Source organism: Halichoerus grypus, chromosome 4, assembly GCF_964656455.1.
Source record: "Halichoerus grypus chromosome 4, mHalGry1.hap1.1, whole genome shotgun sequence".
Classification (NCBI taxonomy): domain Eukaryota; kingdom Metazoa; phylum Chordata; class Mammalia; order Carnivora; family Phocidae; genus Halichoerus; species Halichoerus grypus.
In genome coordinates this window covers 68,667,354-68,694,476 of record NC_135715.1, presented here as the reverse complement: position 1 = coordinate 68,694,476, position 27,123 = coordinate 68,667,354, and the positions used below count along the sequence as shown (strand labels likewise).

Here is a 27,123-nt window from a genome sequence, read left to right as displayed (position 1 = left end):
TTTCAGTTTAGGCCATTAGGAATTTTTTCAGGTTGACTCCTGTAATTTTTTGAGCACCTCTTTACTGTTTGGCATCAACGAGATGTTCCAGGTTCATGTTGTATGTTCCTTGCCCCAGTGAAGTTGAATCAACTACTTCTCCAAGGAACCCTGGATTGATTTTTTTTTTTTTTTTTTTTTTTGAGAAATTGGGTGTTTACAGCCAACATCTGCTTGCTAGACTATGTACTCATTACTTCAGAGGTACCATTGCTTCTAGGCCCTTTTAGATAGAAAGGCCAGGAAATATGTTTGTGTTCCATTTTGAATTTCCTATCTGGTTGGGTTTATTTGTTTGTGGGCTATGTGAAGGGTGTGTGAAATACTGCGTTCTAAGAGTCAGCTGCACAAAAGCATACTCCAAGAAGTGTCAGTCTCTCTCATCCCTTCTACCCCAGTGCTGTTCCTCCCCTTCTGTCTACCCACATCCTATCTCTGTAGTTTCTGGTTTATCCTTCCTGTGTTTGTCCTCTACAGGTAGAAAGATACATGTATATATTTTCTTATAGCAACATCTTTCTTATATGAAGGGTAACAAATTTTAGTCTTTTTTTGGTGTGCTTTTCTCTTTTCACTTAACAGTGAATAGAGAGCTTTCTCTTTTTTTTTTTTTTTAATTCCTATGTATTCTGTTCTTTTTGGTGCAGTTGTAAATGGGATTTTCTTAATTTCTTTTTCTGCTATTTCATTATTAGTACATAGAAACACAACAGATTTCTGTGTATTAATTTTGAATCCTGCAACTTGACTGAATTCATTTATCAGTTCTCATAGTTCTTTGGTGGAGTCTTTATGGTTTTTTATATAGTATCATGTCATCTGCAAATAGTGGAAGTTTTACTTCTTCCTGACCAATTTAGATGTCTTTTCTCTCTCTTTTTTTTGGTCTGATTGCTGTAGCTAGGACTTCCAGTACTGTGTTGAATAAGAAGTGGTGAAAGTGGGCGTCCTTGTCTTGTTCCTGACCTTAGGGTCTCACTAGTGAATATGATGTTAGCTATGTGTTTTTCATATGTGGCCTTTATTGTATGTTCCCTCTAACCCTACTTTGTTGAGGATTTTTATCATGAAGGTATGCTGTACTTTGTCAGATCCTTTTTCTGCACCTATTGAGACAATCATACGGTTTTTATCCTTTCTCTTATTGATGTAATGTATCACGATGATTGATCTGTGAATACCGAAACACCCTTGCATCCCAGAAATAAATCCCACTTGATCGTGGTGAATGTTTGTTTGTTTTTTAATGTATTGTTGGATTTGGTTTCCTAATATTTTGCTGAGTATTTTTACATCTGTGTCCATCAGGGTAATGCTGTCCTCATAGAATGAATTTGGATGTTCTCCTTCCTTTTCTATTTTTTTGGAATAGTGTGAGAAGAGGTAGTCATTCTTATTTAAATGTTGGTAGAACTCACCTGTGAAACCATTTGGTCCTGGATTTTTGTTTATTGGGAATTTTTTGATTACTGATTCAATTTCATTCCTGGTAATCAGTCTGTTCAAATTTTCTGTTTCTTCCTGATTCAGTTTTAGAAGGTTAACATATTTCAGGGATGCCTGGGTGGCTCAGTCCATTGAGCATCTGCCTTCGACTCAGGCCATGATCTCAGGATCCTGGGATTGAGCCCCATGTTGGGCTCCCTGCTTGGCGGGGAGCCTGCTTCTCCCTGTCCCCACTGCTTGTGCGCTCTACTCTCTCCCTCTCTCTCTCAAATAAATAAAATCTTTAAAAAAAAAAAAAAAAAGGTTACATGTTTCTAAGAATTTATGCATTTCTTCTAGGTTGTCTAATTTGTTGGCATATAATTCTTCATAATGTTCTCTTCTAATCCTTTGTATTTCTGTGCTGTCAGTTATTATTTCTCCTCCATTTGTGATTTTGTGTTAGTCCTTTCTCTCTCTCTTTTTTTTTTTTTTTTTTGATGAGTCTGGCTTTAATCTGGTTTATCAATTTTGTTAATCTTTTCGAAGATCTAGCTTCTGGTTTCATTGATTTTTCTTTTTTTAGTCTCATTTATTTCTGCTTTAATCTTTATAATTTCTTTCCTTCTACTGGCTTTGGGTTTTGTTTGTTCTTTTTATATTTTCTTTAGGTGTAAGGGTTATTAGGGATTTTTCTTGTTTCTTGAAGTAGGCCTGTATTGCTGTAAACCTCCCTCTTTAGAACAGCTGTTGCTTCATCCCAAAGATTTTGGACCATTGTGTTTTCAGAGCATTTCCTCATTCTTTCATACAGCTGCATAGTACAGCATTGTCTGAATGTGCCATACTACTCTTCTGTAATATAGGCTGCTTTAAATCGTTTATAATTACCTACAAACGGTGCTTCAGTGAATAAGCTCGTACACAGTATTTTCTTGAACCTTGTTCATATGTATCTCACTATTATTGGAAGTACATCTTCAGAATAGAGTACTAGAAGTGGGGTTGCTGAGTGGAAAGGTAAACGTGGATCACTTTGCTAGGTTCTACCAATTTTTTTCTCCAGAGGATTGCACAAATTTGTATTCCCACCAGCAGTGTATACCTGCTTCCCCATGGCCTCAGTAATAGAATATGTTGTCATACTCGCATTAAAATTTTAGCACGATAAGCAACAGGCTATTTTGGAAATCCTGAGCTTTCTCTAAATTTAGTTGTTTTGATCTGTTTTTATCATTAGCATACCAAAACAAATGGGCATATTAGAAGTTCCTTGCATTTTTTAAATTTACCTAACATATATAATGAAGTGGGGTGTTTTGTTTTGTTTTGTTTCTTTAGGTCTTGCTCCTTTGGTCTATTTGTCAGATGAATGCCATAATTTATTGGCAATAAAGTTTTGGGCCAACCTTAATGAGGACATTATTAAACCTCACACATTAATTGCTGCAAGCAACCTCCAGTGGCGACCAGAAGCCAAATCAGGAATTCCTACTTTATTTGCTGGAGATTTTTCCAGGTTTTCTGCCAGTCCAAAGGAGGGCCATTTTCAACAGCTATTCCACAAAATGAAAAATACTATCGAGGTAAAATTACTTTGTGCATTACCACGCATTTTGGTATTTTCCTATTTTGATGGTCAAATATTAAGGAAATATGGTGGCTTCTATGAAAATTGGATAGTTGAGATACAATGTAATGAGGTTTCATCCTGTATAAATTGCTCACGAGCCTGAGGAGATGGGAGGACAACAGCTGGGAGATGATGATTTGGAGGGGACCGAGTGAGAGGAACCTGTGAGGAGGACATTCAGAGCTACAGATCATGTGACCAACAAGAATTACAGGAACTGCCCATGGTTCAGAGCAGTTGGTAGTGTAGTTAGTTAGTAACATGCAGATTCCAAATTTACATTTTAAACTCCATATCTAGTATTTTATAGTTTATATCTGTCTTTGATCTGAAATACTCCCAAATAGGAGAACACTGAAATTTATTTTCCCTGGATAATGTATGCATTTTATCCTTAAATCTATATAAACAGCAAGTAATAATATTAGCTAAAGTTTAGAGTACTTACTGTGTGTCAGGCCTTGTTCCAACCCTGTCGCATTTAATTCTATCACCAACCCTATGAGGTATGGAGCTTTTTTCCATTTTACTGATGAAAAACAGAGAGGTTAAGGCACACAGCCAAGTTGTTAGAAGCAGGATTCATACTTAAGCCATCTGAATGTGTAGCCCAAACTATTAACTACTTTGCAGTGCTGCCTTCCAATAAAATTTTGGATTTTATAAATTGCTAACTAGTAAAGAATCTTCAAGATAAGCCTCTTTAATATTTGAAATGTGTGTTATTCAAAATATATATAAATAAAATTATGTTTTAAAAGCATTAGAGTAGCCAGCTATGTGAAGGAGTTTGTGTAATATTTTACCTAAAGACTCAGTACACATAGTGAAGAATAACACCCTGATTTATCTGGTTCCTAAACTGGAGGGGGGGGGGGTGCATTCATTATTTGGCTCCCATACAGAGTACATCCAGGTTTTCTCTGAGACTGTTCAAGGTTACTTCAGAGACAACTGACTGTCATTTACATGGCATTTTTAAGTCTTACAAAATACTCTCATCAATTAGGTTAAATCCTATAAAATTGCTGGTATTTGACCAATTGAAATTTCTTAAACAACAGTTTTATGTGGTTTAGCCTACACATTGTTTCAGTTAATTCTTGGAACAGACATGAGGTGATTCTCTCATTTTACTACTAACCTAAGGCATACTCTATAGATGTTAGATGATTTACAGCTATCAGGTAGGAAATAGAGCTGGATCTGGAGACCGTCTTCCAGCTATGAATCCAGTATACATGTGAAACCTTGCTTATTAAACTGGATGATTGGAAAGATCTCTCCCATCTCTTTCCTTCCCTGACATACAGACTCCCTCTCTCCCTCCAACAACTGTGTTGGCTTTGCATTTTTACACTGGCAGATTGTTTGACAATTGCTATCAAATTTGGGGTGTGTCATTCTTTTCCTTCTGGTCTGAACCTTTTATTTCTGGTTTTAAAAGTAACATTTTCTGAAAACATGAATATGTGCATTTTCATTTTACAAAACAGCTTTTCCTGTTTATTTTCTTAGAATATTGGTATGTTTTGCAATGATGCAGAAAACAAACTTATGCATATACTTAATGCAAACGCTCCCAAGTTGTCCACCCCGAATAAAGACTATGCTTCAGAGCCACACACTGCTCAAACAGTTCTTGGCATGGGAAATAAATTTCTGGTAAGTTAATGTAAATTTAAGGAATTTTGTAAATACTATAAATGAAGGCAATAATATATTTTGGTGTATACCTAGTAAACATGGTAAAATGTAATTAAACTTACCTAGAAAGTATGGTTAATTGTTATCTGGCTCCTGTAAGTCTAGGTTATCTAGAAATTCTATCTTGTTATCAAAGCCAGAATGTAACGTTCTTTGGGGACAGATTTTACAAACAGGTGCTTTCATTTTTAGCTTTGCAAGTACATGTGATGGAAAATACTTTGTGTCCTTTTGCTCGGAGGACTAGTCTATACAGTTAGGGTTGTTTCTAAGCTCAGTTTGATTTAACTCTTTAAATCACAATACATGCACATCAAGCCATAAGGTCTGTAATACTGGCTGATGACTAATTCTTAAGTAGCTAACAGTTGCTACGTGTATCTATATTAACTCAATCTTCACAATGATCCATGGGATGGAAATTATCTCCATTTTACAAATGAGGAAACTATGTCCTAGAGAGGCTGAACAATTGCCTAAAGTCACAAAACTAGAAAAGTATACCTACTAGAACCCGGTCAGTCTGTGCTCGTAAAATGGTTAAAAATGCTTATCTTTGTTTAAACTGTTAATGAAAAAGAAAAGATTAGTGCATAAGTTATGTCCCCCTACCTCCTTTTTTGTCTTTTAGTACAATTAGTCTTCATTCTTCTTTCTTTTCCTGTCATTTTTATATCCTTTTATGCAAAACTATTTCCTTCTGGAATGAGCACAATCATATCAAGGTCTCTTGGAAGCATCTGACCTATGAGTCATGAGGGGAGTGACAATGTGTGTGGTATTTGTGTGCTTAAATATTTCTAATGAGGGGTGCATGCGTGGTTCAGTCAGTTAAGTGTCCGACTCTGGTTTCAGCTCAGGTCATGATCTCAGGGTTGGGATCGAGCCCTGCATCGGGCTCCACACTCTGGGGAGGCTGTCTGCTTGAGATTCTCTCTCTCCCTTTCCCTCTGCCCCTCCCCCCTTCTCTCTCTCTAAAATAAATGAATCTTTAATAAAATAATTCTAATGAAAAGCTAACTTGGTGATGTTTTATATATTAGTGCATAATTATCTAGGCTGCTTTTTGTCTTTTTATCAGATGTCTTCTCCCAGTAGTGAGATGAATTACCAGAGTCCTTTATCACTTTGTAAGCCAAAAGAGAAGTCTGTTCCCACACCTGGATCAGCCCAAATGATTTCAAAGTCTTATTGTAAAGGGGAGAAAGAGATGGATGACCCAAAAAGCTGCAAGAAGAGAAAAGCTTTGGATTTTTTGAGTAGACTGCCTTTACCTCCACCTGTCAGTCCCATTTGTACATTTGTTTCTCCAGCTGCACAGAAGGCCTTTCAGCCACCACGGGCTTGCGGCACCAAATACGAAACACCTATAAAGAAGAAAGAGTTGAATTCTCCTCAGATGACTCCACTTAAATTTAATGACCTTTCCCTTTTGGAAAGTGATTCAATAGCAGACGAAGAACTCGCATTGATAAACACCCAAGCCCTTTTGTCGGGTCCGGCAGGAGAAAATCAACTTATGTCTCTCAGTGACTCCCCTAGGACTGCTCCCGAGAGCTCAAAGAATTTTCTGAGGCAGAAAAGGCATTCTGCTGCATCTGGGGTCACAGGATGCGGGAGCCCCCAGGCCCGCACCGAAGAGCGGGAGACCAATGTGCAGGACGCAAGTACAGTGAAAAGGGCATCTATGAGACTGCAAAGGCGACAAAAACAAAAATGACAATAAATCAGTTACTGACTCAGCCTTTCCAATTTGTAGAAAATGCAGCTTCAGCCTATCAGGATTTGCATCAAGTACATCAGGATTTGCATGAGAAAAAAAGGACACAGTCCCAAATCTCCCTGTGTGCTTGTCTATCTCAGGAATGCGCCTGGCCTGTCTCTGTAACGATATACTTTAATCTCAGTTACATGTCCGAAAATTGACTGTATATTTATTTACTAACCAATCAAGAAAAAAAATCTTTAAATCTTTATGACTGGATTTGATCACTGGATTTGATCAGGTGTATTTTACAAAGTAAACATACCTTTCTCTTTAAATTGTGTCCTTAATTAAGTGAAACTAGGTTTCTAAGTACAGTTATTTTGACTCCTGTAATTCCTTTTAGTTTAGTTCCTATTTTAGGTGATTTGGTTTGGTTTGGTTTGGTTTTTTCAGAGGTAACCCACTATGAACCACTTTTCCTTAACGAATGTTGGTTCTCTTATAGTTCTATGCTGATCAAAAGTCAGAGGGAGTAAGAAACAACAGTGGTGTTTTCCTTAGACCAGTTCTTCAACCTTAAGTCAGCATAACTGCAAGAAAAACAGAATCTTCAATGTAATTCCTTTTTATGATTCCAGTGTGATTGCTGAATTAATTAAAAATTCAAATGCTTTAAAGCAGATTTCATAGTGTTTGTGTTTTTTTAACAAAATGATCATCTGCAACTTAAGAGAAAATCTTTCTTTCAAATTGGCTGTGATTCTACCTGCTTTATTTTTAGTCCTATCACAGGACTCAGCAAGTCCTTCCTTCAAACCTGGTTTTTTCTAACCACCAAGGCAGACAGGAATAGTTCAATATAAGAGGACATTGTCATCTGTTACCTTTCTATGCTTAATAGAGAAAAGAGAATGCAGTTCTAATAGGAGCTAATAGCATGGAGAAGCTCTTCAAACAGGTCTTTTAATATGTCTTAAATTTATATAAAATACCATGTTTTCAAATCTAATTATAAACACATTTCAAACCCTAGAATAAATCTTTTAAGAAGCAGTTTTTTTCTTTCATAACTGTGATCCATGATTTTTCTCTCCTCTAAAAATTATTAACATAATAAATAGTCCATTCTGCAGTTTTTTTAACTCAGGTGTTCTGCCAGTCTTAATAATATGTGATTTAAGTTTTGTTCAAACAATTTGGTCCTTCACACCCCAATCATTTTCCAAGTGATCCATTCTAGAACAGGGAATAAAACTTGAATCTCAGGTGAACAAAAAGAATTATAAGAATTTTACCTTTTTTTTTTTCATTCCTAGAAAACCCGAATTGCTAGTACCTCCTCCATTCTTCATTACCATTTAGATCACAGAGAGATCTCATGCACACACTCCTTTTTTTATGTTGTAAATAATATAGCAAAGCTATATAAGCAAACTATGAAGCTTAAGTATATATGGATATTATCCTCTAAGAAGTGACAATGATTTCAAAGTCAAGAAGGTACACTGTATAAGGGATAAAAGGTAAAAGCAACTTGTGTTATTCAACAATCACTTAATGAGAGCCTATTATCTTGTACATAAAGCCCTACACCAGCTATATGAATGATGCAAAGGTTAATAATACAAAACACTACAGGCTAAAGTTGAGTGTTCAAAAAATTACATACGAATTAAGAGAAAAAATAGATCACTTCTAGCTGGGTAAAGCTGGCAGCACTTAATCAATTCTTTTATGTTTCCAAACCAAGTATTTCAGGAGTCATACAAGAAAAAAAAAGAGAGAGACAGGGACACTACTCTTCTGAGCTCTTTAAAAGTTCTGGATCTAAACCTGGGGCCACTTCATACTGGTTACATAGCAGTAAGATTTCACTCGTGTCAGGTATTGAAATGTTAAAGTAATAGAGTCTTTCTAATGTGCACAGATCAGATGATTTCAGCATGTAAAATACAAGGTTGCTTTTGTCTTTATGTCTCCTATTAGAGGAGACTGGTAAATAAGTTTGATATAGAAAAACTGGTTCTTAATACGGTAGAATTCTATGGGATTTAGGTGATTAACTTTTTTATATCATTGGTCCAAAAAAAGTTTAGATTCAATGACAAATTCATAGAAAGCAATACCATATGTAATTTTTAATAGCCATAAAAGCACCATTATATAGGACACTTAAAATAATATTTCACAGAACATTAGAAAGAAGCTGTTGGCCAACAAGAAATAAAGCATACATCCTACATGGTCTTACTTATCATGGTCTCACACCAAATTAATCTGATTTTAACCTGCTGAGATTTAATTTGGAATCATAGATTCAGTATAGGCACAAGAGGGACATTCCAGAGTTGTGGCAGAACTTTATTGTCTTAATGCCACATAAAACACCAAGACTGGTCATCTTTCAATGGGCATGGCTTAGACATACCCCTGTATGATTTCTATCTTGGGATGTTTAATTCCTTGCACTCCCAAACATTTGGGCAGCCAAGTATCACACACGTCTATTAACAGGCATAATTTTAAAAACTGCTTAACTCTCTTAAAAATTGGTGTTTTATAAAGTCAGGCTTCTTTAATTTACACTATTAGCACAACAGCCAAAAGTTAGTCAGGTTAAACTTATTCAATAAAGTGGTAATTTAAAACCAAGATGTGACTTTAAATAATGACACTGATTTTCCTCAGCAGCTTGTAGAGCTGTTAAGAAGGATTGGACAGGGGCGCGTGGGCGGTTCAGTCAGTCAGGCACCTGACTCTTGATTTCAGCTCGGGTCATATCTCAGGGTCGTGAGAACGAGCCCCGCAGTGGGCTCCATGCTGAGCGAGGAGCCTGCCTAGGATCCTCTCTCTCTCTCCCCGACTCTCGCTCTCTTGCTCTGCTGTCTCTAAAAAAATTTTTAAAAGAAGGATCCGACAGACCTTTTTAACAATAACACATCACTAGAATAAAGGAGTAATTCCCCAAGTGTCTACTTTGAAGGACAACATTCCCTTAGGTGTACGCTCTCTGGCATGTGCGTTTTAAAGGAAAATCAGTATCATCGTGACAGCCACACCTCGCACATTTTGAGGATACACAGATTTTCAGAGTAGCAACGGCACTAACATTTTTCCTGCCTCCCACTTCTCCCCCACCTTTCCAACTTTCCTGATGGAGATGAATTTCCTGGAAAAATAGATTCCTTCAGAGAAAGTGGTACTAAAGCTTCTACATATTGGACTTAGGTGACTGCTTCCGTGCTTGGGTACGTTCTCAGGTTTCAGTTTCCAATCTCTGGCTTCCCTAGAGAAAGAGACTCTGTTTACAATCAAATCGGCCGAATTCCCAGCGTCGGACCATGCATACAGGATCACTTTAACAAATGCTCGGCAAAGATGAAGTATAATGGCTTCTGCTCAAAAACTTTCAGGTCCAACTATTTACACTGGAATTAGAGCTTTGACAAAAACCGAACAAAGAATAAATACCAAAATTGGCAGTAAAAACTGATTTAGGAAAATTTCGAATGCCTGTAAGATAGGCTTCTAATATCCATGGTGACAACCGCCTCTTCTGTTACAGGAGCCCTCGTTTGTGAAGCCCCCAGGAGCCCTCCGGTTGGGAAACTCTGCATAGGGATTCCAGTATCGTGCGCCGTTGGAAGGGGACGCGTTATTCCTGTCCTGGTTTCTGTTCATTCTGCTGGGCTTTTCGGCGTGAAGCACGCTGTGAAAGGTAACATCGTGTTCATACCGCTCCTTCATTCGGTGTATTTTTTCTCTTGGGACTCCATGAATGTTTCTTCTGCGTGGGAACAAATGCAAACATTTACTTAAGGCAGCCTATCAAAAGGAATTACTTGCATTTTACTTAGAGATGCACTCCCTTGTCTCAGGATTTAACTCTCACAGAAGCGTGAGGTCTCCTTAAGGAGTTCTCTTTCAGGCTCCACTCCTGTTTTGCATGCTGCCTTGAGCCTAGCAAAGAGCAAGACCTTCACAGATGCTTTGTTTCTGGAAGTCTCAATTCTGTGCCTCAAGACGTAAAAAAACACCGTGAGGTCTTTTTATTATATATTTGCCTGTTAATCATGCATATCTCTATAACCGATTCATGTCAGTCAGTCCTAGGTACTTCTAGATGCTAATTAAAATAATCTTAAATTCAAGTGGGCATGAGAATCCACTGGGGATATAGTTCAAAATGCAATTACCAGAGATTCCCCACGATGGAATGGGGCCCATGAACTAGGATTTCAACAACCCCCTCAGGCAATCCTGATGGGGGTGGGCCACAGACCCACTTTGGAAATGCTTTCTGCTTATAACCATAGAATGAACTAGCCTTATTCCTAAAAAGTAAATTCTGATCTCACTGGTTACTTTAAATCGCTGGCATTATCTAGTAACACAGATAGTGAATATCAGAACTCATGCACTCAGTCAACAAGTTAGTATTACTTGGACATGTATTGCTTTATAAATTAGAAGCAGCATCTAGACCATAAATGAACCACAGACTGTTCAACATCTAAAGATCTTTAAAGATTTAGCCTAAATGCAGAAACACCACTGATATGTGCAATCCCATGCAGAGAAAAGTGCTTTCAAACGCTCATTAATGAAGAAGCATTTCAGCAGAAAGTTAAATGTGTCCTTTAAAAGGACCAAGTCCAAGCCAAGGTTTAGCATTTAGCATTATATTAGAAAACTGACCCAAAACTAAAGTCTTCACATTAATAATTCCAAAGTTATCAATTTCCAAGAATTACCATTTCTGGCCTGAAAACTACCATGTCCATTTCCAGCCTGAAAAGATTCTTTTGTTCGGTCTGAAATACCTGAAAATAGCAGGATACATAATGAGGAACTAGAAAAACAAAGAAGTACCTTGCTAACTCTTGAACGTTGAATTTCCAGCGAGTGTCAGGTTCTCGGAATATAACTTCATAGTTATTTTCAAGTGCCTGATTTTTCAAAAGTACATAAAACATTGAAGACATGGTATGTATGTTTGGGAATGTTTATGCTGCCATTTCACATTTACTACAAATCCTTTCTACAATTCCTCTGTTTTACCAGTAATCCAAGGCCTGAGTTTATCTTAACAAGTACAGTTGGTTCATTTCCATGCTTAGCCACTCTCAAACTATATTATGGCTCCCAATGATAAATTTTGGTCCATTTTATCTACTATGTAGGAAAATTATAAAGGTTCTTTGTTTTGGGACATTTTTAAAAAATAGATAGCTGGACTAGTTTTAAATATCCTATTCACAGGTATGAGAAATACATTCAGTGGCTTCTCAAAGTCCCTTATATGATTATCATAGAGTTTCTTCTGTCAAATGCCCTGTCCCATCCCTCACACCTTGGTTAGAAAGTCAGGGTGCCACAGGAACAGAGCTTATGAAATAAAAGTGATTTTCCCATACTCTTTACAAACTCTTCCCACCAAAGGGAGCTTTCCCCTCTGATGCAACACAGTTTGGCCCAGTGCACTGTGCCCCATTTTCCTCAAGTTTAGAAAATGATTACAGTTTCCATATAAACATCCAGATATTCTTTGCATTCATAAATTGGCTACTACTTTTTTTATCTCAAAATCTGAACTTTATAATCACTATTGTTTATTGTGTTCTAAAATACAGAATGAAAAGAGCAAAGTAAAAAGATTTCCTCTTCATTCTTGAGATGGACCCCTCTAATTAGAGAAGGATTCTAATATCGTAAGTGGAAAATATCTAATTTCTGGGTCTTACTAATAGCTGTGGATGGCTGAAAAAGATTGTACATTCCAGATAATAAAAAATAAAAAAGTAAAATATCTTCCCTTAAGCCACTCTCCCGCTAACTCTTGGTTTTGAGTTGTGCCTTGATTAGACTATTCATGTCCCTGTTCATTTCTCTCCCAAGTGGACTCTTGGTCCATGAACTGAAGTAACCACAAAGTTGATTTTCATTCCTTCCTACTCGCGAACCCAAAGTCCCACAGGCTGGGCCCAAGTAAACCTGATGGACGTACAGTTCGAGAAAAGCGCACCTGTATGGAAGCTAGTTTGCCCCCAAATTAAAAAGAAGTCACAAGCCCCGTTTTGGAGATATTCCTTTTACAGTTAGCCAAGTGGGGATTGTGTGTGACAAAATCAGACTACTCAGCTGTCTTCTTCCTGCCCTGTGTGTTTCAGAATCTTTTCTCCTGTCTATATACCCAATAGGAAGTGAAAATTTATTACCATAAGAGATGAAATATGTCTGAAAAATAATCAGACATATTTCAAAATTAAAAATATGCACAATGTTTTATTCATCTTACTGTTCTTTCCTATTCTGACAATAGAGAGCCGAGTTGTTATCTTTGTATATTTATATTCTAATATCCTAATAGGGTTACAGTGCTAATTCTCAATCTGTTTTTAAACCAAAAAAAAAAGTTGCCCAGACTCTCCCGCACCAGTACCACCCAGCACTGAAATCCCTGGCTTGCCAAAGACAGAAAGGTCTTATTATTATCAACCACTCGGCTAGTAGCGTCGTCCAACCAGTATTTCTGTGCAAGTCTCAGAGGGCGCTCCTGGGCATGTATGTCTCCCCTTGGGAAAACAATCAAGACAGAAAAACTATCAAGAATTCAGACCAAGGACAATTTAAAAATGTACCCTGAGGTGATAATTAGCATCTCAGCGAATTTCAGCCATTGAACAACCGAGAAACACTAAAATTAAACCTCTTTACCTGCGCCCTGAGAGAGCTACGATTAATAAAGATGAGATCATGGCAGATCAGAAGAAGAGGAAAGAACAAATGTTGCAACTTTCTCACAAAATGTCCGTAACTGAAAATTCGGAATGATGCTTCTTCCTACCATGACTGCATAGGGCTTCATTTCCCAGGCGTGGAGGTTGGTATTATCAATAATAATGGGGGATATGCCATTCCTCATTGCTTTTCTGGCTGCAACACAATGTTACAGAACAGTGAACAACATGCAACAATCAGAAGGGTGAGCGTACTCCATATTTTGTTATTTTTTATCACAGCTGTCCTCATTACACAACTTTAGTGCCACATATTTCAGAACCCATTACCAATCATTTTCTTTTTCCTGGAATCTAGGAAGGTTATGCTCTGACATTCTGTTTAGGGGGGGAAATGGCAGAACTTTCGATTACGCTCCTTCTAGAAAACGTATTCATTCTGCAGCAGCTACTATCTATGTGCATGATAGGATTTCCCGAGGAATTTGGAAAGGAATTTGTCACCTCTTTTCTGGTTCCACTCATGCGCTTCCTCCAGGAAGTCAGGATTGAACTCATAGGCACCGTCTTCCCTGAAGAAGAAATCATCCGTGCTGAAAATCAGGGCCCTGGGAAAGTCGTGTTGCAATTGTCTAGAAAGTGGGGAAATAAGAGATTGCTTTATGACTAATCACAGCCATTATAGATTATTTCCTTCCATCTCTAACATTTAGCAGTTTGTAATTATGAGGCCACCAGTTGCGTGTTGTTGAAATTCAATTTAAGGAGAGAGACGCTTACCATCTCTAGAAGGTACCAGTCCTCCACAGGAGGCTGTGTGTGCGGCCCAACTCCTAAAACTCAGAAGTGTTGTCACCGCATTGACTTCCGCAGCACCAAGACTGACTCTAGATCAAGAGGTTAGGAGAAGGCGTGACGACAGCCTCCTCGTGGGCACTAGTCCTCATTGCCTGTTGTGCAGGGATGCACCAGTGCACCCCCCCCAGACCCGCCCCCGCTGCCGGCCCCCAGGCGGCAGCCCGGCCCTCCCCTCCATTTCTCACCTGTCCCGGGTCCCAGCTCCTTGGAGCTCTGGTCTCTGTAATGACCCATCTGAGACACTAGTTCTTGCTGAGGTATGAGAGGTGGATAGAAGGGCTGCATGTGCATGCAACCCTCATCCAGGTAACAGTTTACATCTTAACAGTGACCTACACCAAATGGGAACAAGCACACTGGAAGACAAGAGGTACAGCCGGCCTTCCCCAGGACTTCTTAAACTACTCCCACACTCTCGAAATATGAAAATATCACAGAAAAAAGGAAAACATCATGGAGTGCCCCCTTTAAAACAAAACAAAACCAACAAAAAAGCATATTAAATTCTGCACAAAATCACTTCCAGGGGCAGATATTTCCACTTGAAATCCTTATTCAGACAACTTGGGGGGAGAAGATGGATGCGAAGGTAGGTAGTAACTGGGTAAATCACTGAGCCTCCTCTCGTCATCTGTAGAAACGAAGGATGATTTCACCTGTCCTGCTAGGTCACCACACTGATCCGATAACATGGGGATAATCACGGGTGCAGCGCCCGACACGAGTGTCCGTTTCTTTCCTTTGTCCCTGCGGCACCAAAACAAATTCCGCAGGCAAGCAAAACATATGACCCAACGGGTATGCTCAGAACACAAAGCGGGTGGGGGAGAATAAAAAGGAAAAAGCTTGGAGGAAAAAAGGTTGGAGAATGACAAGAACAGGAAATGCAAGGAGAAAGCAGAGCTGTTCAACTGGTGGTGTGTGTTTGTCCTTCTCCGTGAGAAAAGCTCTCTTTAATCAGGACTGAGCAGAATGCGCCTAAGGCACCAGAGCCCAGATCCTAAACAAGCTTCTAAATTGTTCTGAAAGGCTTGGGTTCAATTCTTGACTCTTCCATACCCAGTCAGGTGACCTCTCTCTCTAAGCTATTTCCCTGACCGAAAACCACAGATAAGCATCACTACCTACCCACCTACCTATCATCTGACTGAAGTGCGGATGAGATCAGATCTGGGGAAACATTTTGCAAATAGTGAGGCACTTTAACAGTGTAAAGTACTATTATTGTATTAATAGTTATAACGCATGAGATCAAATTTACCAACCCCAACTGTTGATGTGCCACAGTAGTAAAATACGCCGGAGTGTGTATGTAATCTTGAAATTACTGCAAGTGAATTCGTATGGCTGTGAATGAAAGAGATGAAAAACCAAAATAAAGCAAATGCCTCAATGTTCAAGAATGAGTGAACACATTCCAGAAACAGGAAACAAACAAACATCTCTGTCAGAATTCTTCAGCAGGCTTGAGAGCATTCAAAAAGAAAGCAGCATCATAGCTGATGGGCTGAGTTGGTAAACAGGGAAAAATTCAATGGACATAATCTTACATCTTGATTTAGACAGGAATCTGATGGTCTCTCTTAATGGCCTTGTGGAAAAATGTAGACAAGAAGATAATGTATTTTAATACCCAGAGAATATTAGATAATTATCCAACTCATTAAACATTTACTAAGCATTTAATATATGCCAAGTACTGGGTGAAGTGTTAAGGTACAAAAAGAAAACAAAATAGCTGTTTTCAAGGAATTCAGAGCCTAGCCAAGGAGCCAGACACAGCGGACCTAACACTCAGTGTAAAGAGGGGTACGGATGAAGGACAAGAGACTTTGGGGTCGGGAACAAGTTCAGACAGGGAAGCATTATAAAGGCGACACCAGTGGACTTGGATCCTGAGACATGAGAAAATTCCACCGCTGGGGGAGGGGGTTAAAAGCACAAGAGGTAAAGCTCCTGCTTCGGGGGCTTGTTATGAGAAAGGAGCTCTAGGTAAAAACCAGAGCGAGTAAAAGGGGCAAATCGTATTTGCAGCGGTTTTCCATTCTGAGTGCTACACAATGTAAAGAGAGATTTGGCAAGCTGGACTATGTCCAGAGAAGAGTGACCAGGTCAGTGTAAGGTCTGAAAAGCATGGAAACCGTGTGAGATGAGAAGAGATCACCAAAGGGATGTGGGGTGTTTAAAGTGGGAACAGATGATCAAAGTGATTCATGATGGTGCTCCCATCCCAGGAAGCCTGTTGCCAGGAAAGGTAATGAACTGAGTTCATGGATCAGGAGTTTGGGTTGGGCGCATGGGGGCTGTCCTGCCCATCCTGCCTGGGACCTGCCTGGGATCGTTCCTGCAGCCACAATCCTCTGACAGGAGAGGGGCTGAGTGGTCTCCGCGGGCCTCCTCCATTGACGAGTCTGCTGACTGCCGGCCCGCCTCTCAGCCCCTGTGGTCTCTCAGCCTCAGGGCGGTTAACCTGGGCCTCTTCACCAACTGCAGAAGTTCAGAGGGCAGGAGTGCAAGCTGCTAGGCTTCCACCACGTTCTGCTGGTCAAAGCAAGTCGCTGTGCTGGCCCCCAGTGAAAGGGGAGGGAACTAAACCACGGGAGAGGTGGCAAGGAAATGTAGCCACTTAAACTCTACCACGGATACACTGTGACACAAAAGTATAAAGGAGATTTGATGAAACAAATCTGCCTCGTTTCCATATACATGTCTTTTATTTGACTTTAAAGATACTCAAACTGAAAAGCCCAAATCGTAAGTCCAAACTTTAACCTCCAAGGCAAACAATTATTATGATGACACCTTAGAAAAAAATCTAAAGGCAGCACTAAGTGCATGTGTATTTTATATTTGTGAATATTTTACAGTTTCTAAAGTATTTTCATCAGTGTTACCTAGTCTAAATAATGAAAGCTGCATTCAGAGGTTAAATAGCAGTGTATAACTTACTTTCCTTATCTTTGTATATACTAAGTTAAGCAAAGTTATGGATATTGGTTCCAAGAGTTTTTTTTTTTTTCTTCTTTTTGGTCCCAGATTTGATATCCCTTCTAAATCTCGTTTGTTTTCCCATTAAGTCTGCCATTCATAGGTTTCGTTGTGGTCTTTTACCATTTTCAGAGTTGAATTTTTCTTCTCCTGTACATAGGCTTGTCTACTCTTGTTTTCCTCTTTATGGCTTATGTTATCTAGTGGAAGTTAATATTCTCACTCTCTAATGTTTCCTTTAAAAAAAGCTTTAAGACATGAGTATCCAATTCACATTTTATTTCAATTCTATTTCCTTTTAGAAAACAAAGCACAGGGGCGCCTGGGTGGCTCAGGTGATTGGGTGTTTGCCTTCGGCTCAGGTCATGATCTCCAGGTCCTGGGATCGAGCCCCACATCAGGCTCCTGGCTGGCTCAGCGGGGAGCCTGCTTCTCCCTCTGCCTCTCCCCCTGCTTGTGTGCGCTCTCTGTCTCTCTCTCAAATGAATAAATAAAATCTTTAAAAAAAAAAAAAAGAAAGAAAAGAACACACACACACACAACAAAGAAACTACTGCCCTCCTTAATTGTAAAATTCTGCCTTAGAGTAAAAGTTAAATTGTTCAGGGCCATCATGGGGCTAGACCACCTGCTCATCATTCCCTAAGAGATATCTGACTGTAGCCTAACTGGTCCTCCTAACCAACAGGCATGCAAAAATATGAGTGTTTTTCACCTTTACAGCTCTCACGGATCCTGGGGAGGCTAGGGGGAGTAGGAGGTTTGTATGATCTTCCTGAATGATCATTCCTTTCAAAACCTTGTGTTTATCTTCAGCTCAATGTTAAATTAGCACTGGCAGGTACAGTAGCATCTGGAATCTGCAGGACAATAAAAGCTCTCCTAGCTACGTAAGAACTGATGAAATAGACAAATCTTGAATTTCTCAAACTTAGGTGGAAGCAATAAATAACATTCCATCAGCTTCAGAAGTAATGAAGACAATGCATCAGCTCTAGCTTTCTTTATGGTGGTCAAGAGCCTCATGCATTGGGGAAATTGAGAGGATGAAAATAGAAAAGGAAAAAAATAGAAAGACAATTACTTCCATGTAACCTTCACTACCACAGCTACCCCCTCCCATGCAACTCACTTAAAATCACTGCTATGAGAGAAATTCGGGTACTAATCTTGATTTCACAACTTACCACTCTTCTGTGCAATTCTTATGTATACCCATGGGAACATATTTAGATCTATTGGTCACTCACTCCCTGACAAAGTCCAATGTTACTATGTAATTTTGAGTTGCACCCCCAACTTTTCTATGGAAGTTTCCCAACATGCAAAAGTAGACAGGATAATACAATCACTCCCTATGGACCCATGACCCAGGCTCAATAATTATCACAGCAAGGGTGCCTGGGTGGCTCAGTTGGTAAAGAATCTGACTCTTGATTTTGGTTCAGGTCATGATCTCAGCATTGTGAGATCAAGATCAAGATCCGCAGAGGGCTCCGTGTTGGGGGTGGAACCTGCTTGAGATTCTCTCTCTCTCTCTCTCTCTCTCTGCCTCTGCCCCTCCCTCCTGCACACGTGCTCGCTCTCTCAAAAAAAAAAAAAAAAATTATCATAGCCAGTCTCGTTTCACCTGCTTCATACTTCATTTCACCAAACATCCCGCCAGTGTTCAGATTTCCCGGATTCTCTCATAAATGTGTCCCTAGGGTTGATTTGTTGGAAGCGAGAGCCAACAAGATCCACACATTGTACCTGGATGCCATGTCCCTTACGTCTCATGTATTTCACTCTTCTCTCTCCTTTTTATTTCCACCTGAACTTCCCCCCATTACCTTTCATATTTAGATGTTCAAACCCTTAGAAATGAGTCGAAAGAATAATTCAATCAACATTGCTTACCCTTCATCTCCAGCCACCAGTTGTCAACATTTGGCCTCATTTATTTTCTCTCTCACATATGAACTGTTGACGAACCATTCAAAAACTAACTTGCAGACATTGTGACACTTGGCTCCTAAATTCCTAGTCAAGCATCTCCTATGGACAAGGACATTCTCCTACATAACTACAATAACACGAGCACATCTAGAAAATGAACACTAATATGTAATAGCTAATGTTAATAGAATTTTTTAAATTTAAAAAATTTAAATTTCCCTGATGGTCCTAATAGTGTCTTTCATAGTTTTGATACTGCATCTGGTTTTATGTCTCTTTGGTGTCTTTTAATCTACAATTGTCCTCATGCCCTCTTTGGTTTCCCTTTTTGAAGAGTCCAGGTCAGCTGGCTTTAGAACACCCCACATTCTGAGTTTTTCTGATGGTTTCCTCAGGATTAGATGTAGGTGACACATTTTTGGAAGGAAGGTACAGAGATAATGTTTGTATACTTCTGTTTGCACATAATGACAGTCTGTACTATCATGTTCCCTCTGGTCACTTGGCTAAAAGGTGGTGGTAGCCAGATCTCTCCTCTGTAAAGGAACATTGCTTCCCTTGTAATATTAGATAACTTAAAAAAAAAATATTGGATAACATCAGGGCAGGAAGGCAGGGATGGGGGGGTGAGCAGTGACACTGTGAGACCCCATGTAATGATCCTGTTGCCCACCAACCTTTCCCTCAATGATCTTTACTTTCATTGCTGACCACTGCCTGAATCAAGTATTACATTAGGAACTGGAGAATGTTGATTTTTCTCACTATGTAATTTCTTCTATATTTACTTTGTGGCATTGTCTTGTAAAGAGGAGCTTTCTTTCCCCTTCCCTTTAAATAAAGATTTTATTTATTTATTTGACAGAGAGACAGTGAGAGAGAAAACACAAGCGGGGGGAGTGGGAGAGGGAGAAGCAGGCTTCCCAGGGAGCTGGGAGCCCAATGTGGGGCTCGATCCCAGGACCCTGGGATCATGACCTGAGCTGAAGGCAGAAGCTTAACGACTGAGCCACCCAGGCACCCCTCTCATTCCCTTTTACTAATCTTTAACATCCTTATTCTTTATGATGCTCAAGTTGTCCCAAATTTCACCAGTAGGTATCCCTTCAAGCTAGCTCCTGTGTCCTTGTCTACACAAACCTTAAAAATATTGTTTTTCCTTTCTAATTAGCAAAGAAATATATATTCACTGCAGAATATTTTTAAACAGAAAACTGCAAAAAAGGGGAGGTTCCCATATTCCCCCAACTAAAAATAATTATTAACATTTTGATCTTCTTTCCAGGAGACAGAAAGATAGGTAGGTGAGTAGATAGGTAGATAGGTAGATAGAATTTCTTTTTTATGTGATGTTTTGTTACATTAAAAACAGAAACATAATATAGAACATACCAAGTTTTCACCAAACTTATTTCCAAAGCAATTATTTCCCACCTCATGAAATATCTTGCTATGACATTATTTTTAATGATTATGACATAAATATTCACTTGGATGTATCATAACTTACTTTTCCAATGCCCTATAGTTAAGCATTTACTTTGTACCAACTTCTTTGATTATCAGCAAGATTATTTTTACATGTGCTGATCATTTAGAAATACTCTTTTATGGGGCGCCTGGGTGGCTCAGTTGGTTAAGCGGCTGCCTTCGGCTCAGGTCATGATCCTGGAGTCCCTGGATCGAGTCCCGCATCGGGCTCCCTGCTCGGCAGGGAGTCTGCTTCTCCCTCTGACCCTCCCCCCTCTCATGTACTCGCTCTCTCTCAAATAAATAAATAAAATCTTTAAAAAAAAAAAAAAAGATGTCTTTGATTCTTCTCCTGGTGGGCTAAATTTGGTTGTTGCAATAAATTTTCTTTTCAAGAGTGCTAAGCATACACAAGGGGCTTGGCATATATTATCTCTCCTTAACCTTTATAACAATCTTATGAAGTAAATAATATTTTCTCTAGTTTTTAGATAAAGAAACTAAACCTTCAAGAGCTTAAATAATTGGTCCAGGTTTACACAGTGTGGATGCTGTGCTGCCTGAATTTTACCTCAGATCTACACAGAGTCGGGATACATGGGTGTTATATACTTTGTGAGCTCTCGTGTGTCTGAGAAAGACCTTATATTGTCTTCACACATGAGCAGTTTGGCTGGATGAGAACTAGTGGATTACAGTCCTTTCCCACAAATGTTTATAGTTCAACAATGTTTCAGTTAGAAATGGGTTTAATTGCATTTAGCAGAAAACTCAGGTAACAGTGTCTTTTAAAAATTTATATATTACATATAAAAAATACAGAGATATCACATGGACCCAGGTCAACAATGAATCCAGTATCTTCCACCTTTCTTAGCATGAGGCTTCCATTCCTTCCCCCCCCCCCCCATTCTGTGCCTCCTACTGCAGCTCCAGCTTTCACATCCATATTCTACATGGCGGAAATCGGCAAGAGAGCCTTGAAAATGTAGTTGTTGTTTGCTTTTTTTTTTTAAGATTTTATTTATTTATTTGACAGAGAGAGACACAGCGAGAGAGGGAACCCAAGCAGGGGGAGCGGGAGAGGGAGAAGCAGGCTCCCCACTGAGCAGGGAGCCCGATGTGATGGGGTGCTTGATCCCAGGACCCTGGGATCATGACCTGAGCCAAAGGCAGACGCTTAACGACTGAGCCACCCAGATGCCCCGAAAATGTAGTTTTATAGTTGGCACATTGCCACACCCAACAAAAAGGAACTAAGGAGTTTGGAGTAGTTAATAATAGCTTTGCAACAGTCTTACTAGTATATGTCTCTGAGTTTATCTTTTTATCACTTTTGTTTAGGTCTTCAACTCAGAAATATGTGCTATTCTATCTGTAATCGTAGCTATAGTTATATTTATTATGGTTTTATTTGATTATATTTATTATCACATGTGTCTTTTTTTTTAAGATCTTATTTATTTATTTGAGAGAGAGCGAGAATGAGAGAGAGCACATGAGACGGGGGAGGGTCAGAGGGAGAAGCAGACTCCCTGCCGAGCAGGGAGCCCCATGCGGGACTCGATCCAGGGACTCCAGGATCATGACCTGAGCCGAAGGCAGTCGCTTAACCAACTGAGCCACCCAGGCGCCCCACATGTGTCTTCTATATTACTCTTCGATTTTCTGAATTGTGATTCTATTCATCTCTATTTCTAATGGACTTTTAAAGTCCAACATTTTCTTTGGATTCTTTATTAAAAATAGTTCTCATTTAGCTCCTTTTTAATTCTTTTCTGCTTCTTAGCCAACTCCCTTCATATTTCAGACTCATTATTATTTTTTTTTATCTCATGGCATGGAGAGGAATTTTCAAGAAAAAAACTTTAAATATATAGAAAAGGAAAAATAATATAATAAATATCTGTATACCTACCACCTGGATCTATAATTGTTAACATTTTCTCATATTTGTTTTGTTGGCTTAAAATTCAACCAACCCCCCTGCCCTTAACTCTGGCATTCCCAACACCTTTACTATACTTCTCTTTTCCCTTTTCCAGGGCATTTATCCCTTCTAACATAATATATAATTTCTTTATACTTTACAACTGCTTCCCTACCTCTGGCATACAAGGTCCATGAGGGCAGGATCTTTGTTGTGTTCACTAATTATTCTCAAGTACCTAGAAGACTGCCTGGAATATAGTAGGCGCTCAATAAATATTTGTTGAATGAAATAAAGTATATTTTTATATCTATTCATGTTTGTATATAGACTTAGTCCATTCCTTTTAACCGCTATATGTAGTGCTCCATTATCAGCAAATATAGCTAACATTTATTAAGTGCTTTCTCTGTTCCAACACTATTCTAATGGATTTACATTTCTCATATAATGCTCAAATAGACCTGTGAGATAAATACTGTTAGTAACCCCTGTGGTACAGATGAAGAAATTAAGACTCACTGCAGCTCTAATGACACACATACTGAAAGTGAAGAAATAGAAAAAGATATTCCATGCCAATGGAAAAGAAAATAAAGTTGGAATAGCAATACTCATATCAGACAAAACCAACTTTAAAACAAAGACTGGGGGCACGTGGGTGGCTCAGTCGGTTGAGCATCCAACTCCTGATTTCAGCTCAGGTTATGATCTCAGGGTCGTGGGATTGAGCCCCATGTTGGGCTCTGCGCTCAGCACAGAGTCTGCTTGTCGCTCTTTCTCTGCTCCCCCCCACCCCCACTCGTGCTCATTGTCTCTCTTAAAAAATAAATAAAATCTTTTTAAAAAAAGATAATAAAAGACAAAGAAAAGACATTACATAATGATAAAGGGGTCAATCCAAGAAGAGGATCGAACATTCATAAATATTTATACATCCAACATAGGAGCACCTAAACAGATAAAGCAAATACTTGCAGGCAAAAAGGGAGAAATTGACAGTAATACAATAATACTGGGGACTTTAATGCCCCTCTTTCATCAAGGAATAGATCATCCAGGCAGAAAATCAATAAGGAAACATTGGCCTTAAACAACATAGTAGACCTAATGGGCTTAATACACAGAACATTTCATCCAAAAACTGCAGAATATACATTCTCTTCAAGTGCACATGGAACACTGTCACACATAGATTATATGTTAGGCCACAAAACAAGTCTCAATAAATTCAAGAAGACTTAGTCATATCAAGCATCTTTTCTGATAACAGTGGTATGAAACTAGAAATCAATTAAAAAAAGAAAACTGAAAAAAACACAAACATTTGGAGACTAAACAACCTGCTACTAAATGACCAATGTGTCAATGAACACATCAATAAGAAAATAAAAAAATAGCTTGAGACAAATTAAAATGGAAACACAACTTTCCAAATCTATGGGATATAGCAATAGCTGTTCTAAGAGGGATGTTCATAGTGATACAGACCTACTTCAGGAAATAAGAAAATCCCCCCAAAATCTAACTTTATACCTAAAAGAACTAAAAAAGAAGAAAAAACAAGGCCCAAAGTTAGTAGAAGGAAGGAAATAATAAAGATCCGAGGAGAAATAAATGAAATAGAGACTAAAAAAGGACAAAAGAAAAGATCAATGAAACTAATAGCTGGTTTTTTTGAAAAGATAGACAAAAATCAATAAACTTCATGAAGAAAAAAAGACTCATCAAGAAAAAAAAGAGAAAGGACCCAAATAAATAAGAAACTGAAGAGAAGTTGCAACTGATATCACAGAAATACAAAGAACTATAAGAGACTACCACAAACAATTATATGCCAACAAACTGGAAAACAGAAGAAATGGACAGATTCCTAGAAACACACAATCTTCCAAGACTGAATCATGAAAAAATAGAAAATCTAAATAGATCAATTACAAGTAATGAAACTGAATCAGTAATTTTAAAACTCCCAAAAAACAAAAGTCCAGGACCAGAGAGCTTCACAGATGAATTTTACTAAACATTTAAAGAAGAGTTAGTCCCTATCCTTCTCAAATTATTCCAAAAAACTGAAAAGGAGGGGTGCCTGGGTGGCTCAGTCGGTTAAGTGTCTGCCTTTGGCTCAGGTCATGATCCCAGGGTCCTGGGATTGGGCCCCGCATCCAGCTCCTTGCTCCACAGGGAGCCTGGTTCTCCCTCTCCCTCTGCCGCTCCCCGTGCTCGTGCTCTCTCTCTGTCTAATAAATAAATAAAATCTTAAAAAAAAAAACAAAAAACTGAAGAGGAAGTAACAATTCCAAACTCATTTTATGAGGCCAGCATTACCCTGATACTAAAATCAGACAAAGACACCACAAAAGAAAGAAAATTTTGGGCCAATATCCTTGATGAACATAGATGCAAAGATCCTCAAAAAATATTAGCAAATCAAATTCAACACTACATTAAAAGGATCATACACCATGATCAAGTGGGATTTATTCCAGGGATGCAAGGATGGTACACCATCTGCAAATCAATCAATGTGAGGGCGCCTGGGTGGCTCAGTCGTTAAGCGTCTGCCTTCAGCTCAGGTCATGATCCCAGGGTCCTGGAATGGAGCCCTGAATCGGTCTCCCTGCTCAGCGGGGAGCCTGCTTCTCCCTCTCCCACTCCCCCTGCTTGTGTTCCCTCTCTCGCTGTGTCTCTTTCTGTCAAATAAATAAATAAAATCTTTTTAAAAAAATCAATGTGATACACATTAACAAAACAAAGGATAAAAATCATATGAACATCTAAATAGTTGCTGAAAAAGCACTTGACAAAAATCAACATCCATTTTTATCCTCCTGGCCACTAGACACCATAATAGCTAGCCTTTGTGGCCCAAGCATGGGCCTTTAGGCGTTTGTCTGAGCAGCCCTCCTTGGGGTCCTAGCCATGAGGCCAAGAACCCAGCTGGAAGTGGAAGCCTGGTATGTGGGTCCTGGAGGGAGATCATGCTGTGGGATTGTCCAGGCCTAAGGCAGGGGTGAGAGGGGTGGTTGGGGGGGGGGCCTGCAGCAGGAGGGCCAAACTGTAGGTGGCCCTTGTCTCACTCCAGTGCTTGTCCTAGGTCATACCTTCAACATCCATTTATGATTAAAAACTCCCAACAAAGTGGTTATAGAAGGAATGTATCTCAACATAATAAAAGCCACGTATGACAAATCCACAGCTAACATCATGTTCAATGGTGAAAAGCTAAAAGCTTTTCCTCTAGGATGAGGAACAAGATAAGGATGCCCACTCTTGCTACTTTTATTCAACATAGTACTGGAACCCCTAGCTACAGTAATCAGACAAGAAAAAGAAATAAAAGGCTTGATTCAAATTGGTAAGGAATAATTAAAACTGTCACTATTTGCAGATGACATGATACTACATACAGAAAACCCTAAAGATCATCAAAAAAACTATTAGAACTAATAAATGTATTCAGTAAAGTTCCAGAATACAAAAGTAACATACAGAAATTGGTTGCATTTCTATATACTAATAATGAGCTATCAGAAAGAGAAATGAAGAAAATAATCTTATTTAAACTACATCAAAAAATAAAATAAAATAAAATAAAATAAAATACCTAGGGATAAATTTAACATAGTAGGTTAAAGACCTGCACTCTGAAAACTGTAAGAAGATTTTATTGATGAAAGAAATTGAAGATAACAAAAATAAATTGACAAATATAACATGATCATGGACTGGAAGAATTAATATTGTCAAAATGTCTATACTACCCAAAGCAATCTTCAGATTCAATGCATTCCTCATCAAAATACCAATAGTATTTTTCACAGAACTAGAACAAATAATACTAAAATTTATATGGAACAACAAAAGACCCCAAATAGCCAAAGCAATCTTGAGAAAGAAAAACAATGCTGGACGTATTATGCTCCCTGATTTCAAATTACACTACAAAGCTATAGTTATCAAGACAGTATGGTACTGGCACAAAACAGACACATAGATCAATGAAACAGAATAAAGAGCCCAGAAATAAACCCACATTTATATGGTCTATCTAGACAAAGGAGGCTAGATAAACAATGGGGAAAAGACAGTCTCTGCAATAAATGGTGCTGGGAAAACTGGAGAGCCATATGCAAAAGAATGAAACTGGGCCACTTTCTTATACCATACACAAAATAAACTCAAAATGGATTAAAGACCTGAATGTAACACCTGAAACCATAAAACTCCTAAAAGAAAATATAGGTAGTAAGCTCTTTGACATCACTCCTAGTGATATTTTTTTGGACCGGTATCCTTAGGCAAGGACAACAAAAGCTAGAACAAACAAATGGAATTATATCAAACTAAAAAGCTTCTGCACAGTGAAGGAAACCATCAACAAAATAAGAAGGCAACCTACTGAATGGGAGAAGTTATTTGCAAGCCATATATCCAGTAAAGGATTAATATTCAAAATATGGAAAGAACTTACACAATTTAATATCAAAAAATATCTGATTTAAAAATAGGCAGAAGACATGAAAAGACATTTCTCCAAAGAAGACATGCAGATGGCCAAGCATCACATGAAAAGATGCTCAACATCACTAATCATCAGGTAAATGCAAATCAAAACCACAATGAGATATCACCTCACACCAGGCAGATTGGCCATTACCGAAAAGATAAGAAATAACAAGAGTTG

General features: G+C 38.7%; 2 protein-coding genes across 4 annotated transcripts in view; one reads left to right on the top strand and one right to left on the bottom strand.

Moving 5' to 3' along the window:
- BRCA2 (BRCA2 DNA repair associated) overlaps nucleotides 1–7,194 on the top strand; it is a 61,059-nt gene extending 53,865 nt beyond the window's left edge. The window contains exons 25-27 of the mRNA XM_036070486.2: nucleotides 2,806–3,050; nucleotides 4,616–4,762; nucleotides 5,886–7,194. Coding sequence (XP_035926379.2) covers nucleotides 2,806–3,050; nucleotides 4,616–4,762; nucleotides 5,886–6,524 — 1,031 coding nt within the window. The 3' untranslated portion in view covers nucleotides 6,525–7,194. The remainder of the gene's footprint in view (nucleotides 1–2,805; nucleotides 3,051–4,615; nucleotides 4,763–5,885) is intronic.
- Nucleotides 7,195–8,625: 1,431 nt separating this feature from the next.
- The window catches only part of N4BP2L1 (NEDD4 binding protein 2 like 1), a 29,035-nt gene continuing 10,537 nt past the window's right edge, over nucleotides 8,626–27,123 (bottom strand). The window contains exons 2-5 of one of the 3 annotated variants that reach the window (XM_036070494.2): nucleotides 13,757–13,884; nucleotides 13,360–13,448; nucleotides 11,385–11,461; nucleotides 8,626–10,299 (exon numbers count right to left, since the gene is read on the bottom strand). In XM_036070494.2, coding sequence (XP_035926387.1) covers nucleotides 10,041–10,299; nucleotides 11,385–11,461; nucleotides 13,360–13,448; nucleotides 13,757–13,884 — 553 coding nt within the window. In that variant the 3' untranslated portion in view covers nucleotides 8,626–10,040. Of the gene's footprint in view, nucleotides 10,300–11,266; nucleotides 11,336–11,384; nucleotides 11,462–13,359; nucleotides 13,449–13,756; nucleotides 13,885–27,123 lie in introns of all 3 variants that reach the window. The other 2 variants (XM_036070496.2, XM_036070497.2) reach the window with 2 other exon arrangements.